General features: G+C 37.7%; 1 protein-coding gene across 1 annotated transcript; it reads left to right on the plus strand.

The window, feature by feature from the left end:
• Nucleotides 1-9,356: 9,356 nt before the first annotated feature.
• LOC149104943 (uromodulin-like) lies at nt 9,357-19,219 on the plus strand. Its single transcript, XM_089272301.1, has 4 exons — nt 9,357-9,672; nt 9,881-10,030; nt 14,614-14,764; nt 15,330-19,219. The coding sequence occupies exons 1-4, from the start codon at nt 9,372-9,374 to the stop codon at nt 15,790-15,792; spliced, it is 1,065 nt and encodes a 354-aa protein (XP_089128427.1). The 5' UTR covers nt 9,357-9,371; the 3' UTR covers nt 15,793-19,219.
• Nucleotides 19,220-19,670: the final 451 nt, after the last annotated feature.

Below are 19,670 nucleotides of genomic sequence, written 5' to 3' on the forward strand. Positions count from 1 at the left end.
GTTCCAAGGCTGTTGATTTCTGTTGCAGCATGTTGAGCTGGTAAATTATGTGTACATAATGTAAATATTAAGAGGCCAACAAAAGAAATCTCTTCCAGACATTTTGCCTGCTTCCTTCGGTAATCTAACCAAGAAACAATTCAGTTTGTAAGTCTCCTCTTTCTTTTAGCCCAACATTTGTCTCAAAATTCTCTTTTGTGTTTCAACTTTTCTAATCAGAATTTCACTTTTTATCACATCGATTTACATTAAACTTTGTCTAATTCTTCAATGATATTCTTCGAGGATTTTGCCTTACGTCATTAAGACATTATTTCGTAATCTTAGTCTTTATATTCTTAGTCTTCATATTCCTTAGTTAACTCTACTGTGATAGAATCTAGGCAACGAAGTTATTTCCACAGACAGGCATCTTTCAGGGAATGATCAAATTCCTTACTTTAATTTTGTAAATATATTTAAGCTGTAGTGCTAACATCGTGTAAGGTATATAAACAAACGATTGTCACTTATAGATATACGTCCAGTACCTTTGTTATTTGATTCTGCATATGTTAGTAATGAATATCAATACTCCTTTCTAACTTTTCTCATTTGCATGCGAGACTGTTTCTGCCCGAAACTACAAAATGCTCAAAATTGCCTTGGTTACAAGTTGGATTATAGTTAAAAATTGTTATTATTAGGACAGTTTTTAACTCTATAAGTACCTTATAAGTTTTAACGTCTATTTAAAACTATGAATAAGGACCCTTTGTTATCATAACAGTAATTATTATTCAACTTGTTACTCAAAATAATGTAATGTTTAATGGGATTAGTACAACTAAGTTATACATATACATGTATGTTCAGTTACATTTACCAAATGCCAGTACCATGATAGTGCTTTTGTCAAGTTTTCCGTGCGACAAAAGGCACCAGGAGTCAAAAGAAAAGCGTTGGAATTGTTGTTGATTAATTTGTTCTTGATGCAAAAATAGATTTCAAATAGCAACAAATTAACTTAAGTGAAAATTCAAGTTGAGGATGAAACTAACTCTTATCCCACCCAATTTCTTTCCTGGTTAAATTTGCATCCCACGAAGTTATTAGTTCTCTCACAGATTCCAGCAGAAACCAATTAATTTTCAATCTAAATACAATTTTCAAACTGTACAAATGACTTGCGCGCTATCACGCTACACTGGGGCCCAATGCCATCTTAGTGCAGTACTAATTAAATTATGTTACGTACAATACAACGTTTAGTAATGTGTTATCCAACATATTTTAATATTCGACCCATAGAGAGGTTTTTAACTGACTGTGGTAAAACGACAACCAAGGTAATCACTCTGACCAATCAAAAAGGACACAGACATTCGACTGAAGCAATATTGAATTCGAATACGAAGTTGAGAAAGGATGTGCGAGCGAGTCTTAGCTAGGATTGCTTGAGAATGTGACGCTAGGCTTTTAAACCAATCACTAAGCGTAGCGAGGCAAAATCAAAGCAAATTAATGTGAATTATTTTGGGAATTTAGGGTAAAAATCTCTGTGTTAGTAAATTAAAGCATTCTTTCTGAATGCATGATATAGTTATAACCTGTCGGTGTAAATATTGTTTTATTGTTTAAATGTGCCAGAGTCTGGATGGAGCGTAATGATGTTATCTCGAAAGGTGTTTCTGTTGGGAAATCAAAACATGCCACTTAACCATGGTTTGTTTTAAACATTAACTTGCCATCAGTGTTAAACGTATAAGAAATACGGCGAAGAATAACTTCTCTTCATATAAAATTTTTCCAGTCTGTTAATAACGACTGAAGAGCGTACTTGTAGAGATTTGGATGGAAATGAGGGTGGATAAACACAGAATTGAATTCAGATTAAATTAGACGTACAATCTCTAAACTCGATAGTTAAGACATTTGTTCCATCCAGACATGAATGCAATAAATCTATAAGTATATGTTTGTTTTAGAAAAACTCATGTACACGTTTCAGAATGTTAAACTAAATAAAATTCCTTTAAATGTCATGGCTGTTAATCTTTTCGGATAGCTTTTATACTGTGAAAAGATGAAAGTAAACGGCCGACCTCGATCTAGTGGTACTGCCCGGTTCTCTCTGACAATGACACTTAATTTCTTTCATTGAATTCTTTATTATCCTCCACCACTTCTTTCTTTCTTTACAATCACGTTTTTCACGTTTCACTTCTTCTTCACTATGTCCTTCCTCTTCATGGCAGTTTGCGTCTAATTCTTAATCGGTGAGCTTTGCATAAGCGCAAGTGCACATATCCTTGCTTCTGGATGCCAATTTCCCTTGTTAATGAGGCTTGCTAATCGAGCTTTGTGCCAGTATGCTCTCAATTTTTCTAGTGCATTTAACAGAAGTATTTTTTTTGTAATAAACTTGTAAGCTTCCTCAGAATCACGTTTAATGATTTTACGCCTTGTTTCTTCTTGGATTTTGTTTAGGCGCTTTTTCTTTCCCTTTTCAGCTTTTCTTTTCTTTTCTTTTCTTTTTTTTTTTTTTTTTTTTTTGTCTTCCGTTCTTCATTCCTGTCTTATTTAGCAAACCTTTGAGTACTCGGTCAAGACTTTGGTTTATGCTTAAAAACTTCTCTTATTTGTCACTGACATCTCCTTTCATTTGAGCAAGTTCCTCTTGCACTGCTTTAGTATACTGATATTGCTCACTGCTCTATGGCTTAAGTTTATTTCTGTTAAAAAGTGTCCCCAAATTAGATGGAATGTTAATTTTCTTCCTTTTTCATTTGGGACATAATTGTTTTGAATTTTTTAACACCCTTGGACACAATGCCTATATGATTAGGCCTTAGTTGTGTCGGGGACATTCTTATCAATTTAAAACAGGAGGCTTCATTTGTTTCAGAAATAAAGAACACTCAAGTCATGCTTGACCTTTTCATAATATTTTTGGGTTTGAAATCTTCTTTTCCTTTCCTTGTAAAGTTATCCAGCAAATAGGGTTGTGCATAGACTACGAGTAGTCCCTCTTTCGCTTAGTCCGTCGTGCGTGATGCGGAATAAAACCGCGAGAAAAAATATGGCCCCGCGAAAGGAGGGACTACCGCCTACGCCCAAGAGTTTGAATTATGCGTTGTTCTCACAACGCAAAAATATGATTGGCTTATGTTACGAACGTTGACAACGTTGACAACATTCGAGTTACGTGTGACGTCTTGCGGGAATGTTTTGGAACCGGAGCGAATCGAAGTGGTACCAGAGCAAATCGAAGTGCTGGAATCGCACTTCGCAAGCCGTGATGTTCTTGCGAATCTGCCAACAGGCTTTGGAAAGATTCAAATTTATCCAGTGTTTTGTTTGGCAAAGCTTTCCGCCCCCAACCCGACTGCGAGCGTGTTAGTGATTTCGCCGATCGGCAGCATCGTCCAAGTCAGCGAATATAAATTCACTGAGCTTGGCCTTTCTGCCGTCCGTTTGAAAGATTTAACCGGACTTTCACTTGAAACCGGACATTCACCTGAAACTTTCCGCTGCTATCGGCAAACATTTCACCGCAGTTGGATGATCTCCTATGCCAAACACATAATGTAAATTCTCGGTTGAAACTCTGCATTTGAAATTTTCGCAATAACTTTTATATTTACACTTACAGACGCAGCGAAAATCGTTACAAGATGCCTCATTCGCCGTCTTCTTTTTAAAACGTCTTTGGCAGTTTCGCTGAAGAAACACTGAACGAAGATATACTTCTCACGGCATATGTTTTTGCCAGAGCAACTTTATTCAGGATATCTTTCGGGGTTATTGACAACAGGCGATAATAAGAGAACGTCAAGATGAGAAATCCTACACCGAAAAATCACTCGGCCGTGAAAGGGCAAACTCTTGGGCTTGGGCGGATTTCGCGCGGCCATTTTGTTTTCTCGCGGTTTTCTTTCGCGTCACGCACGACGGACTAAGCGAAAGAGGGACTACTCGTAGTCTAGGTTGTGCATGTTTGTACATGTCTGGGAGTATTTTGTTAAATTACTTGGGCCTTTCGTGCTTTAGGTCCTTATGCAAGTACTTAAAATAGCCTTCGCTGTTACTCTCTTTTCCAGTTGACAATTTTGGTGATGAATTCCAAGGCAGCCGGCGTGGAAGAGATAAAATATAAAGAAACATAAATATAGATAATGAAAGAAATATATAATGAGAACAGGTCTCACATTGTCATTCAATTTCTGCCATGCAAATTGTTCAGTCCAAAAATACTTTTTCAATGAAATAGCAAAGAATTGTGTTGTTAAAAGCATGTCAAAAGAAAATAATGCTAAAGAACCCGCAAGACCGGATGCAAACTTAAACAGATACATGACGTGAGAAATGCAAGCAGAGACAACAGGAAACGCAAGCAGAAACAACAGGAATGCTTCGAGGACTATGATTGGACCACATCTTGTCGCACTGGTAAAGTTGGGCAATTAGGCAATCAAGAGCTTGACAAGTATCCGTCAGTCATTTCAACCTTCAATTAAAGAGCAAGAAAAATGATGAGGTGCAACGAGTCACTGAACATGCCTTGATCAGAATGGGTGAGGTACTTGATACCCATGTCTCTCTTCAGCGGCACGAAGTACTGCAAGATGCTAACAGTGACAATGATATGGACAGCAGTTCTGATGCGGAAAGTGACAGCGGAGATGATATCGTTATTTCGCATCTTTGCAGCTCTGATTAATCGGAAAGCGAGAGTGATTCAAAAGGAAACTAACAGTGACAGAGTACCTGTTGTAGCACAGGTCTCTGACCAAACCCGATCTGGGCGCAATATTGTGAGGTCGTCCTCTCACTGTCGCGACTTTTTTTGTATTACTTGACCCATGTAAGTGGACTGTTTGGAAGTGTTCACCGGTATGCCCTATATGGCTAAAAGAAATACATAGCCCCCCCCCCCCTGTCCCACTCCTATCCTTATTCATTTTAGTGACCCCCTCTTCATTTTCTAATTTTTTGATCACTCCCCCTCTTATTTTCCAGCCCCCCTCTCCATTCACCCAAGGCATAAATATTGAATGGTCCCTTATTGTTCGGTATACGTACAAGCCTTGTCGAGGAGACAGACCTTTAGCAAGGACGACCGTGACAGATTGCAACGGCTACCGGAAACAACAAATGACTTCAATGCTCTGCGCATGTCAGTGATGTTTGCTAATCGTCTTCGACTCCGCACCGACCGGAAATGAAATTACTATTCAGTGCGTGGTTACCAAGTGTTAAACTTTTAACATGGAAATTATACATGTGGTCGTCTTTTGTTGGCTTGCCTCTAGACCAAGAGTGACATAATAACATGTAGTATATAGTCGAACTTCCGGTTGCGACCACCTCTCGTAAGCGACCAGTTTTCCAAAATACAATTTCCATGTGCATGGAGGCCTGCAGAATATAATGTTTGATATCACTCCCTTTAAAAATAAATAAATAATAATAATAATATATTAATATTATCATTATTATTATTATTATTATTATTATTTTTAATTTGAATATAGGCTTAGCTCGAAGCTGCAATAACGCCCTAACATATATTTATTCAATATTCAGGTTAATTAATCTTGAGCCACCTTGAGCTAAAAAACAATATATTCTTAACAGAAAAACAACGAAATTTATATTTATATTTTCAGTAAAGAACAAAAACAAAGGTGGAGAACACGATAAATGCCATAGGAATTTAAGATTTTTAACTGAGCGAAAGTAAAGACATGAGTTGTTGTTTTATCGAAATACAAAATAAAAGGTCTTCGGAATAAAATAGTTTGCCATATTTACATCGCAACGAGCGTAACTTGGCGCCTGAAAATATATGCCTTTTTTTTCCAAATTAGGAGTGTGGCAAAATGAGAAGCAGACAATATGTCAATTTGTTTGCAAAAGGAAAAGCATAAATTTAAATTAATTTGTTTGAATGGCGTTTAATCAATTAACTAACTTTTAACTTAAATCAATCACATGCTTGCAGGGCTGTAAAATAAATTGTTTAACATCCTACCTTTTGCCAAAACGTCAACAAAGCCGAGGAATATAGTTAAGCTAACAGTCCAAGTCGCAATGACGTCTTGTTATAGATATGCTTTCAACATTTAGGCCAACTCTATCTCGAACAAATCTGAAGAAAAAAAAATTAACAAGATGAAAACAACGAAATCAATGTTTAATTCATAATAAAGAACCAAAACAAAGATAGGGAACACGGGAAATGCCGTCGAAATTCCAGGTTTTTAACTGAGTGATTGTTAAAAACATGAGTTTGGAACGCATCTTTCATTGAACTAAACACTCATAAACAAGCGCAAGAAGTAATTCCTTCTTATAAGCTTAGTTGAGAAACCCGCAGATAGAAATATTTTGTTCACATAATAAGTGCGTAATTTAAACGGAAAGTTCTAGTAGGAGCAGGAGGAGCCAAACTGACATGAGCAGAAATAGCTCTGAATGACAGAGACAAAACACGCCATCCCTTATTACAGTGTTGACTCGTAAAGAGCTGGTTATCTGTCGACTTCACATCGCCAGCTAGTGCTAGCTCAATTCTTTCCATAGGACTTCAGAACTGAAGACATTCGTTGCGGTGAAAAATGAATATTTCTGCGCTCCTCATTTTTGCGTCATCGATTTCAATAACGCTTCGTCAAACGCAAGCTCAGGGTGAGTTCCAAAATGCCCTTACATTTTCATTGATAGCCTTTCAATCGCGTTTTATACTATCCTACTTTGTGTATCCTAACATCCAATTGCCTGGGCTGGCATCCCAAACTCTGCCTCATAAGTGGGTTGAGTTTGTTGTTTGTTCTTCTCTTCAACCTCTTCTTCTCGGTCATGTTTTTTTCCGGGTACTCCTATTTTGCTATCTTTATGAATACCGACATTTTAAAATTCCAATTTGACCAAGAATCCGAGTTTGTGTGAGTTTGTGTGAGTTTGTCTGAACACCGTCAATATTTTCATTCAGCTGGAACTCGCCAAGATCACGCAAAATTGTTATGATAAAATTTCTCAGGTAAAACTGACACGATATTTCATTAATCACTCACAAAAACGGAGAAAAATGCGGTTTTTTTGGTAACATTTTTACCTCCTGTCTGTCTCTTTTGCGAAAGCAATTTCGGTCCTTAATTGTCGATACCCGAAAAGTTTAAAAGATAAGACCCATGTAAAAATATAAATGAACTTATTTGGTTCAATAGTTTTCTCGATAATGATGATAATGATGGTGATAATTAAGAGACTATCGTCTAGATCACAGTCTTTTGTGGTCATTTGGGAAACTAATCTTCTAAAAGTGGCAGTTCAGTCATTTTTGTCTTCTTTGTCCTTCGTGGAAGCTTTGTTTATTTAGCACTCTTTGGTATTTTAAAGCCGATAGTTGTAATTTCAAAATACCGTAAGATAACGAAAACCATTTTCAAGGAGATTTCAAGTTCTTGATGCATCATCGCTAAGTTTTCCACAAATAACATTTGAATAAATTTACCGGAATTTATTAGTAATTTGTCTCACAATTTTATTGCGCATCTACGAGGCAATTTGCACGAAGCGTCGTCTAGTGTAACTCTCCCTGAATTGGACATGTCTCGCACGTATTCGTGACAGCAATGCAAGGCATGTTAATAACCAAGTGTAACAGCGCCTTTTGACACGATTGCCGACGCATAATTCTTTACAAGAGTTGGTACGAGAAATTGCTACTTGCATTTATCTTATAGCATCACTACATTCTTAAAAATAATTCTCAGTCAGTCAGCACATAAATAAAGACGAAGAGGAAGCTAGAATATCAAAACCAGCTATTTTCTTACTAGATGGGAAAAGAGGTCTGTAAAATGCATGTCTAGTTTGTATTATATCGCCTAAAAAAGAATGATGCTGCATTTTTCGTTAATAAAATCGGCAAGGTGATCTTTGTGGAGAGATCTTTCAAAAATCTTCGAAGGGCACGGAAATTTGGAGTTCAAACGGCAAATAAGCGAAATGCGGGCTTTCTTGTTACAGTCTAACAAACATATCCTACTATACGTAATGCTGTTCTTAAAAAATATATTATCTGAATTTAATCATAAACAAAAATAGGAACTTTATGCCCATGCGTTGTGTCACAGTTTTCTTCGGTCAGTCTTCTGTAATTAAGATAATTATCCTTTGAATTCTGTAGCCTAAAACTAAAAACGACTTCTTTCGTGCTCCAAAGCACTCGAGAATCAATAAAGGAAGTTATTACCAGTAACAGGTGGATTTAAAATACCCACTTTCCTCACAGTATGAAATTACCGTATGTCATCATTGAAACCCCTCAATTAGTCAAATTATGCGGAAAACATCTTTCTTGTTTAAGTACGTTGCGGTTTGAAGGCCAGTATGCGGTTTTCTCTTGAGCGAGCGAACTCGAGCGTTTCATTTGTTTTCTTTCGTTTTGTGTATTTGTTGAACTTTTTTGTCTTCTTTTTGTCTAAGCGAGCGTTATCTTGGATTCAGTAAGTTGAAGAAAGCAAACAAAAAGCTAGGTTGATGCGTAAATAAATTTAACCAGCTCTTTTCCAGAAAAAACGCCAGCGTTACAGGTTATTAATACAACAGACCACATATAAAAACGTAGTAAATGTTTTTCTTGCACGCTACAAGGAAAAAATTTGGAAAATGCTACAATCACCGGTTATTTTGGCTTGTGTTTGAGGAAAACTCTGGCAGGTAAATCGCTTAATTATCGCGATGTCATCGTTTTCGAAAAGCTCTGTTTTCAAAATGTTTCCCGTCCACGCACACTAAAACGCAAGCCGCCGTTTTCAAATTCTTCCCGTTTGAAGAGCGTTTTCATAACGGGTTAGAGGAGAGGGTAGGTCTAAGCATAGAAAGATAGCCGTGTTTTCAAATTCCTCCTGTTGGAAGAACGTTTTCATGACGAGTTAGAGGAGACGGTAGGCCTAACCATAGAAAGAAAGCCGTGTTTTCAAATTCCTCCTGTTCAAAGAGCGTTTTCGTAACGGATTAGAGGAGACGGCAGGCCTAACCGTAGAAAGATAGCCGTGTTTTCAAATTTCTCCACTGTAGTGTGGACGCAGCCTGAGTTTTTCACCTCTCTTTTTCACTTAATGAAGTAAATTTCAATGATTCCCTCACCAGCCGCTCCCTAAATTTATTTCAAGATTGGTTACAAGCAACACTGTGTAATAACAGGTGGCGTGTTGTGTCGCTGCCATTTATAGGAATTTGGCTCATTGACACTCAGCTATAAGAGAGCGAGATGCTCGCTTGCATCTAACAGTTAATTTTTTATGTAAGGTGCAAGAAACATATTATGCAAGGCTTGATATTTTTCTCTCCATATGACAGTTTCAGAAGCTGGCATAAGTATGGCAATCACGGTGCTTCTGATGTCTCAGATGTTTTATAAACTGGACGCTCAGCAGTGTATAATTCAAGGCAAATATTCCATCCGTGGCATGATGTTGAAAGGACATACCTTCATCGAGGAGAAGACCGGAATTGGGCTTAATTGTTTAGACAAGTGTGATGATGACGTCAGATGTCAAAGCTTTAACTACGTCATCAGCCAAGGCATATGTGAGTTGAACAACCGCACCAAAGAAGCCAGACCTGAAGATTTTGTTCCGGACTGCGATCGGTTCTATATTAAACGATTCAGGGAAAGAGGTATTCTTCTTCTTTGAATGTTCATCTGCATCTTTTTTTTTTTAAGGATAGTACTCGTATCTTATACGAGCGTGCCCAGAATCTCATTGCATCCCGAGGACTACAAACAAAGCCCCCAGTTTTTCGTGAAGAGTGCTTAACAAAAGTGGTGTTTAGTAATGAGAAGAAATCGCTAAAAAAACAATGTTTTTGACTTTTCTATTTTTAGTTCCTCTTGGATCCGTTCCCGAGTTGCCAGCTGAGTCGTGCGCCGAGATCAGGGCGAGTGAAGGAGAAGATGCAGTCAGCGGTAATTACTGGTTCGATTCAACTAAACCTGGCGAGGTAGTCCTGGCTCGTTGTGACATGTCTAAACTAGGTAACTATACGTTCGGGGTTTTACCTTGATTTATTATTTACAAACTTCTTGCAATAAGCCTCATCTACACGCTGTAAAATGCCTAAACTTCCAGGCTGTTTCTGTGAGTCTGTGATTAGAGACTCTGTATTTTATAAAAAAAAGGCATATTTGCGAAAAGTGCAACTTTGGCGCTAAATCAAATTTTTACGAACTTTTATATTTAGGTTATGTTACCTTTCTGTTAATGTAATAACAAGGAGTGTGTTTTAATAAACCCTTCCAATAAGCGTCTCCATAGCGAAAAGAACATTCAAGACATGGACATAGACTGTTTAATTTATGAGATACTCTTCATAAAGAAGAAGCCCAGCTTTAAAACCCAATCAGGCTCCATCCGAGCAAAACTATTTGTTTGGAGTTAAAACAGCAATAGCATTTATGAAGGTCAAGAAGCCGAGAGCCATAAATGTAAAGAACAAGGCCAGCTTTAAAACCCAATCGGACTCCATCCGAGCAAAACTGTTTGTTTAGAGTTACAACGAGAGCGTTCATATAGCTTATGAAGCTGAGAACTAAAATGATAGGTTTCAGATCTGCTATCTTCTCTAGACTAATAATTAACAGGCCAACAGGCTCCATCTTCCCCGTGCAACTGACAGCGGGTGGTCAGAACCAGAAGATTCCCACCCAGCAAGAAGTTGTCTCTGGAACAGATATATTTCAAGGAGCAGTTGTACGCTTGGTAACTTGCTCGCGGGTAATGAATTGTGACGTCAGATATTTGGGGGCGTGTCCGGAAATGCATTTAAAAGCCATGGTAGCTTGGCGGTAGTATAGTTGGTCCTTAACGGGTAACCAAGACAAACTTTTTAAGTGGGGAGTTACATGATCGTACTTTCTCGCGCCACTAACGATTCGACATGCGTAGTTCTGCACAGCCTGCAATTTCCTTATATTTTTCTCTGTGGTATTTGCCCAGACGTTCGAGCAGTAGTACAACTTACTGAAAACCAAGGCATTTATCACGGTTAACAACGACGTTCTGTCAAGACAGCGTTTGACACGGCTAATTTGCGCGAGGCGTGCGATACATTCCGATACTGTGGTCTTAATATGATCATCAAATGTCAAGTTCGAATCCAAAATCACGCCGAGATCTTTGGTTGATTGTACTAGGGAGATGTCTTTTCCCAACAAAGACAAACGAAAATCATGGAGCTTCGAAGTCATCTGTCGGCTCCCGAAAACAATTAATTTCGTCTTGTCTGGATTTAGTAATAGCCGATTTCTGAAGCACCAGTTGCGCACACCGAGGAGGTCTTCGTTCATCTCCTCAACAATCCGTTGGGTGTCTTGTGAATGAAAAGAAACGAACAATTTTGTATCATCTACATAGCATTCAGTAGAGCAATTCCGTGGAGCTTCCGGTAGATCATTAACGTATATACTAAATAATAAGGGGCCCAGGATGCTACCCTGAGGTACTCCATATTCAATTGGTATTGGATTGGAAACAGTGGAGTGAATTCGTACAACTTGATATCTATTTGTGAGATAGCTGTTAAACCATTGTAGCACACTAGTTGAGGCGCCAACGTCTTGTAGTTTTCGTAACAGTATTTGGTGGTCGACACTATCAAACGCTTTGCTCATATCTAGGAGAACACAGGCAGTTAATTTCTTTTTATCTATTCCTTTAAGAAATGCATCAGTCGTGCGAAGTAATGATGTTTCAGTAGAGTACCATTTTTTGCTTCCATTTTGTTTTGTCGTCAGCCTCTTCTTTGTTGTCAAATAGGTGACAAACTGATTATAAGCGACTCTTTCACAATCCTTTGACAACACAGGTAGTAGCGAAATTGGTCTATTATTGTTAGGAAGTTCGTGATTGCCTTGTTTGGGCAGATCCGTTGCCATTCCCTGACTGGATTATGATAATGATGGATATCTGATAAAGATATTTTGTTTTTCTTTATAAAAAGCAAAAAACTCTCTGAAAGTTAGTTAGTTAGTGATCTCTTTTGCCTATTTGTTCCGAGTCGGGCTCCGTCAAGTGTAACAACATAAGCAATTGCATTTTAATCCTTTCAATCCTATCTTCTAAAACAGATATCGATGACTGTGCAAGTCATCCCTGTAAGAACAACGGGACCTGCACAGACCGAGTGAACGGATTCAACTGCAGCTGTGCACCAGAATTTAATGGCACACAATGTGAAACAGGTAACTATATCCAAAATTCATTTTCCTTCGATTTTTAAACTGGTTGAAGAGAGGAGAAACATATTTTTGCTTATGCATATTTGGTTAAAGAAAAGCACACTTTTTTCCCACAACTTTCTTTTCTCTCCATAATTCTGTCCAATTGACCTATCCAAGTCTCTAAGGAGCGAAATTTGGGCCGTTAAACGATCTTATGCATTTTTGGTTATTTTGCAGATATTGTTGTTGTGGGTTCTATCGTATACGGTACAATCCCAAGTTAAAGCCCTGGGATCATATAACGTCATAAGGGGTTTTGTGTGGGCTTAAAGACGGGGGGGGGTGCTTATATCCGGGGGTGGGAATATAAGTGGAATAAAAATAATGTTTCGGAACGACGATATAAAACGTAACTGAGCAACTAATTGAAGCTAACATACCAATACATTTAGAACTATTAGATTTTTAATACATTTATTGTGCGTAACAATAAATGGAGAATATGTTTTAAAAACATCTATAAAACACTAGTGTGACTGGAACAACTGGAAAGGAACAGAACGTTATCTGAGTTATACATTAGATGGGTTCCTATCCGGTTTCGTGGGAGGGGGGGGGGGGAGCGCTAATATCTGGAATAATATCTCTGTTAGCAAATAGAAGGGTTTATATCCTGGGAGGCTTTAACATGGTATTTTACGGTATGACCGTTATTAACTTTCTACCTTATCCCTTTAAAACAGATATCGATGACTATACAAGTCAACCCTGTAAGAACAACGGGAAGTGCACAGACCGAGTGAACGGATTCACCTGCAGCTGTGCACCAGGATTTAATGGCACACAATGTGAAACAGGTAACTATAGCCAAAACTAGTTAATTTTCTTTCAAATTCTACGGGTTTTAATCTCTTTCTAAGTTGTTTGCAGTGTTGTATCTTTTAACTTCAAGTATAGTTTTGTTATTGAGTTTTGTTGTTGGTTGTTGCAGGTTCTACCGAATAAGACCGTTATTAACTTTCTGCCTTATCACCTTGAAACAGATATCGATGATTGCGCAAGTCATCCCTGTAAGAACAACGGGACCTGTACAGACCGAGTGAACGGATTAAACTGCAGCTGCGCACCAGGATTTAATGGCACACAATGTGAAACAGGTAACTATAACCAAAATTAGTTGATTTTCATTCAAATTTTTCGGGTTTTAATCTCTCTCTAAGTTGTTTGCGCGCAGTGTTGTATTTTTTAACTTCAAGCATAGTTTTGTTATTGAGTTTTGTTGTTAGTTGTTGCAGGTTCTATCGAATGTGACCGTTATTAACTTTCTGCCTTATCACCTTGAAACAGATGTCGATGATTGTGCAAGTCATCCCTGTAAGAACAACGGGACCTGTACAGACCGAGTGAACGGATTCAACTGCAGCTGCGCACCAGGATTTAATGGAATGCAATGTGAAACAGGTAATCGAAACAGATAACCTCACCAACCTTATCGTTCGTGTAAATAATAAAACAGCAATGTTAACAAAGATTGGGATCCAATCAAAAGGTGTATTTCCTAGAAATATACAGCCACTGGAAAAGGGAAAAAAAAATGAAAGTCGTCTTTGACTATTATCGCCACGAGGAAACCAAAAGATAAACCTTTTTTACGAGTTGCTGTGAAAATTTCATCTTATTTACTCTTCCAGCAGAAATGTTTTAGTTCCTTCTTTACAGCATATTTCCTTGTAAACGTTTGCCTGTGAGCGGACACACGACCCAAAGTTACACATGCTAAACACACTAGGGCATGTAGTTCCATGGTCATAACCTCCAATCTGGTGATGGGGGGACAGATAGGGAATTGACTGCATGGGTATGGCTTCGATTGAGGACCGGTGTTACACCTTTTGTGGGCAGGTGGAGGCGAAATGATGCGAAGAGTTAGTTACTTAGACGAGTGAACGAATTCAACTGCAGCTGCGCACTAGACTTTACTGGAACACTGTGATTGAGATAATCGCTGTAGGTAACAGAAGGTAAAACCACATGCAAGTAACAGGGATGAAACGCCTACAATCGATGGGCAGATGGCAGTACTGTGTGGTTGATATCACTGAGAGTTTCCCGTTAGCCAGCCACACGATTACTGTAATAAAATGTATCTGCTATAGGTGTTTCTATATGCCGTGTAATCACTTTAGAAATGTAAAAACTTTGGAGTGGATTTAAGGCGCCAATTCTACTTATTTTCCTTCGTAACAAGGTTCTCTTGAGATTTTTCTGATACTTTTTTTCGCCTTTTTAATGTGTAAAGTGGTTTATTTCCACCAGAATTCCCTTTTATGCTCGTAATGGGACACTTAACCATCCATTGTGACATTGAAATAGTAACACTTAGATCCCTTTGTTTTTAGACATCGACGAGTGCGCAGCACAGGTCGACCTATGTGTTGCTGTTGCCAACTCTGAGTGCAAGAATACGGATGGATCGTACAACTGCCGGTGCAAAGATGGATTTGTAAATAACCGTGCTATTTGTGAAGGTGCAACACAGTTTTATCATTAGTAGGGATATCTTCTATTCTGTTTTAATTGGCTACAGTTAAAAACTTTATTTGTCGTTATGTAAGGACGGTTTGCCACATTTAAGAATCTTATTTAACAAGTAGGCATGTATCAGGAAAAAAGTAATAAATAACCCATATGAAGTTAGAATCCACTACATAGTTGATTAACTGAAAGTATCCCACATGATATTCCTCCAGCGGTTTATCCAATGCCAGAGAGTAAACATACCTTAGTGGAGAAACACTGGCACTGATTGCGATGTTCTTACACTTAGAGCCGATAAATATCATCGCCTGAAGGACAAATTTATTCAGCTATGGCTTACATACAGGTTACCCATCAACATTTGAACTGGAAATTTCAAATGTAAATATGAAGATTTTCTCGTATAAACAGACAAAAAGGTGGTAATTAATACCTATTGTAGAAGCTATATTTCGGTGGCGAGATCTTTTTACAACCTTGTTCCCAGGAAAAATGGAAACGAAGACAAATCATATAGAAATGTTTGCGCATGACCGGATGTAATAAAGTGATGTAAAATTGAACAAAATATATGAAGTGACTGTATTCAAACTACAAGTAACACACAACGACACAGCACGAAAGAGATATCTACGGATCAAGGGAGTTATCTACGTATTACTCTGTTTATTTTTTTAGTTGACATATGTAAGAACTACCAAAATCTGACAGATGCAGAAAGAAAACATGACTACGTAACAGTAAACTACAAATGTGACGACACACTCAATGGCTGGTATCGCTTCCAAGGAGCTGCAGGCACAAAAATGGTGACCACATGTCCACCGATGAACAGATGTGACACAGACTTTCCTGCCTGGTTGAGTGAAGATCATCCTACAGTGGCTGAGGGTACAGTCACAAGAAAAGTCTGCATTCACTGGTTTGAAGACTGTTGCGAACGCTCGGTCTACATTCAAGTAAAGAACTGTGGCTCCTACTATATCTACAAATTATTTTTCCCAGGGATTTGTGCTGCCCGATATTGCAGTACTGACTAATCGATCATAGCATATGAGATTTGTGTTTCAGTTAGCTTCAGTTGACTAGTATTAGCAAGAGACTTAGATCATTGTCTCTTGTGGTGCCAAAGCGGGATATTACTTCTCGACATGATTACCTACAGTAATACTTAACCAAGGCCTGGTTGTTCAAAGCACGACCAAGCTAATCCATAATTAGTGTTAGTTATTTATAAACTTTAGCCATTTCTTTTTCTCCCTAGTTTTGATGACGGCTTACAAGCTTTAAGTCCTCTGAAAATCAGCAAAGAAAATACTTTACCCATGAAAGAAAAAACTTTAAACCTCCATCAACTCTTAAACCCGGATTACGAACAACCTGAGCACTGTAAACAAACGAAAGGCACATCGAGTTTCAGCCGTTTCTCGGGAGAAGACTTGAGGGCGTCACATAAGACGCCTGTTTTCTAAGGCAAGACACTGTAACGCTGTAAGGAAAGTTAGTAGATGAATAGCAATCATATCAATACCAATAGCATTAGCAAAGTAACTCGCATTCTCTTAACGAAAGTAAAGGCTTTAAAGAAATTAGTTGTTCAAGATTGTTTGTTATAACTTGCACAGTTGTCGTATTAGAAAGCTACTAGAAAATTTGTTTTGGCCTGGTAAAGTCATTGAATGGAAGCAGGTCGATTTTGAACGAGTCTCGAGCGCATATTCTTGTCGGTGATTTGAGCAATCCATTTGCTCTCGTTTCTAGAGAGAGAAATAGAGTGTGATTAGAAAAACTCAAAATCTGATAATTTTTCCAATATTCAGTCATTTGTATAATTTGAAAAGTGAGGGTTATTTAAAACTTTTTTTGTATCTTTCTTGATTGCACGGAACAACCATTACGTTGTCTTCTCTGAAGAACTGCTATTCGTATCGGTTTAAAAGTTATTCAACACATTTTTAACCAGTTTTGATTAAAATTATCAGGCCGTATACAATCAATTTTTTGTGCAAAATAATAACTTCTCGTAAATTTAACTGAGTAGCACAGCCTAGTCTCTATAGTATAAGCACACCGAGAAGTTTTTCAATTTTTTTTTTAATTAGAACTTTGGTTTCTTTTTAAGTTTGATTTCCTTTTCTTTGAGATTTAAAATTAAACACTAAACTAGTAGTACACTTCTTCAGGAAGTTTTACAAACATACACTAAACGCCTGTATTTAAGCCACACTAGCGGCTATTTCGAAGACACAAACCACTAAGGTTTTGTCGGATTTACGAAAGGAAGCAGGCGGCGTTGTGAAATATTCACACAAGGCGTGACAAAGTTTTTGGCCCACGGTTTTAGCCGCCGTCGTACCAATGAATGCGATAGCGTCAGGCGCCTGTACAGGACGAGTATAGAGGAGAGTATTATGAATTCCTTGCACGGCTGAAAATGCCGGCTGATATGGAATGACGGTGGTAGTACTCTCTAGGTACATTTTGGCGGATTTTACAAAAGAAATTATCTCATCTCTGAAAGTTCCAAGGCTGCTGATTTCTGTTGCAGCATGTTGAGCTGGTAAATTATGTGTACACAATGTGCATATTAAGAAGCCAATAAAACAAATCTCTTCCAGACATTTTGCCTGTTTCCTCACTCTATCAAAAAAAAAACTCTTCCTTCGGTAATCTTACCAAGAAACAATTCAGTTTGTAAGTCTTCTCTTTCTTTTAGGCCAACATCTGTCTCAAAATTCTCTTAGGTGTTTCAAGTTTTCTAATATTGATATGAGAATATCACTTTTTATCACATCGATTTACATTAAACTTCGTTTAATTCTTCAATGATATTCTTCAAGGATTTTGCCTTACGTCGTGAAGACATTATTTCCTAATCTTAGTCTTCATATTCCTTAGTTAACTCTACTGTGATAGAATCCAGGCAACGAAGTTATTTCCACAGACAGGCATCTTTCAGGGAATGATCAAATTCATTACTTTAATTTGTAACATTATCTAAGCTGTAGTGCTAACATAGTATAACGTATATAAACAGAAAATAGTCACTTAGAGATATACGTCCAGTACCTTTGTTATTTGATTCCGCATATGTTAATTAATAGGTAATGAATATCAATAACCTCTTTAACTTTTCTGATTTGCATTACAGTTTAAATATAGTGGATGCGAGACAATCTCTGGCAGAAACTACAAAATGCCCAAAATTGCCTTGCTTACAAGTTCGATTATACTTAAAAATTGTTATTATTAGGACAGTTTTTAACTCTTTAAGTACGTACCTTGCAAGATTTAACGTGTATTAAAAACTTTGAATAATGTTTAGTGGGATTATAGTAGTACAAATAAGTTATACATAGACATGTATGTGCAGTTATATTTAATGCAGCGCTAGAGTTATGAAGGGGCCAGTGCTTTCGTCAAAAATAGGTTTCCAGCAAGCAAGTCGAGGATAAAACTAACTCTTACCTTACCAAATCTCTTTCCTGGTATTTTTGGATCCCACGAGGTTATTAGTTCTATTACAGATTCGAGCAGAGACAAATTAATTTTGCATCTCACTACAATTTTCAAACTGTACAAATGGCTTGTGTGCAATGAGACCCAATGACGCTGCACTGAGGCCCAAGATCATCTTAGCGGAGTGCTGAATGACATCACCTGAAGTGCAACGTTTAGTAATGACTTATCGAACATATATTAATATTCAACCCATAGAGAGGTTTAACTGACTGTCGTAAAACGAGAACCAAGGTAATCATTCTGACCAATCTCATAAGACACAGAAAATCCAGTGAAGCAATATTGAACTCGAATACGAACTCGAGAAAACATGTGCGGGCGAGGCTTAGCTAGGATTACTTGAAAATGTGACGCTTAATCTCTCAAAACAATCACTAAGCGTAGCAAGGCAAAATCAAAGCAAATTACTGTGAAGTACCTTGGGAATTGAGGGAAAAACCTCCGTGTTAGTAAAGGCATTCTCTCCGAATGCGTGATACGGTTACAAGCTGTCGTTGTAAATATTGTTTCGCTGTTTAAATGTGCCAGAAGTCTGGATGGAACGTAAGATGTTAACTCGAAAAGGATCGGGTAATGTGCGGCGGAATCAAAGCATGCCACTTAATCATGGTTCGTTTTAATTCAAACATTAACTTGTCATCAGTGCATGTTTTAAAACGCAAAAGACATACGGCGAAGGATATCTTCTCTTGGTTTAGATTTTTCCAAGTTGTATGGAAACAGTGTACCTATAGAGCTTTGGATGGAAATGTTTGTGAGCTGCGTGCTACTTGAAGGTGGATAAACACGTGATTCGATTGATTAAATTAAACTTACAAACTGTAAACTCCATAGTTCAGACAGTTGTTCCATCCAGACATTAGTGCCATATTTCTGTAAATATATGTTAATTAAAAACTCATGTACACGTTTCAAAATGTTCAAGTAAATAAAATTTGTTTAGAGTAGTTGTTTATGATGCTTTGAGAACATGTATCTATTGTTTTCCGCAGGATTTTAGCTTAATATGCTTGGAGTGACGTTTTCCCAGTCATGTTGTAATGTAGCACATTTCAATTACCTTCACAAATAGAACCAATCAAAAGGCTTATAGGCGTTTTTCTTATTGCACTTTTGTTTCCCGGAGTAGCGGCTACAACGAAACAAAAAACCTTTCATGAAGAGTTCCTCGAGATTTTTTTATTTAGTTCGCTGTAGATTTTGTTAGCAAATTTATAAAGACGTGGATATTTGAAGAACAAAAATTCATTCGATCTTGTTTTACAAATTTTGCGCTGTTAATGATATAATATTGATCAATTTTTGGGGGTCTCCCCTGAAATACCCAAGACAGACTTGATTGATAAACGAGCCTTTTAGGGAATAGAGACCGGTAACAGCTATACCAAGAATAACA

Source organism: Orbicella faveolata, unplaced genomic scaffold (assembly GCF_042242905.1).
Source record: "Orbicella faveolata isolate gen_17 unplaced genomic scaffold, um_ofav_v1 contig_34, whole genome shotgun sequence".
Lineage (NCBI taxonomy): Eukaryota > Metazoa > Cnidaria > Anthozoa > Scleractinia > Merulinidae > Orbicella > Orbicella faveolata.

Bases quoted from the DNA above. Each gene is read 5' to 3' on its own strand.
- LOC149104943 (XM_089272301.1), top strand. From the start codon at position 9,372: ATGGCAATCACGGTGCTTCTGATGTCTCAGATGTTTTATAAACTGGAC. The intron at 9,673-9,880 runs GTATTCTTCTTC...TTCTATTTTTAG, and splicing joins TAAACGATTCAGGGAAAGAG to TTCCTCTTGGATCCGTTCCC. The intron at 10,031-14,613 runs GTAACTATACGT...CTTTGTTTTTAG, and splicing joins TTGTGACATGTCTAAACTAG to ACATCGACGAGTGCGCAGCA.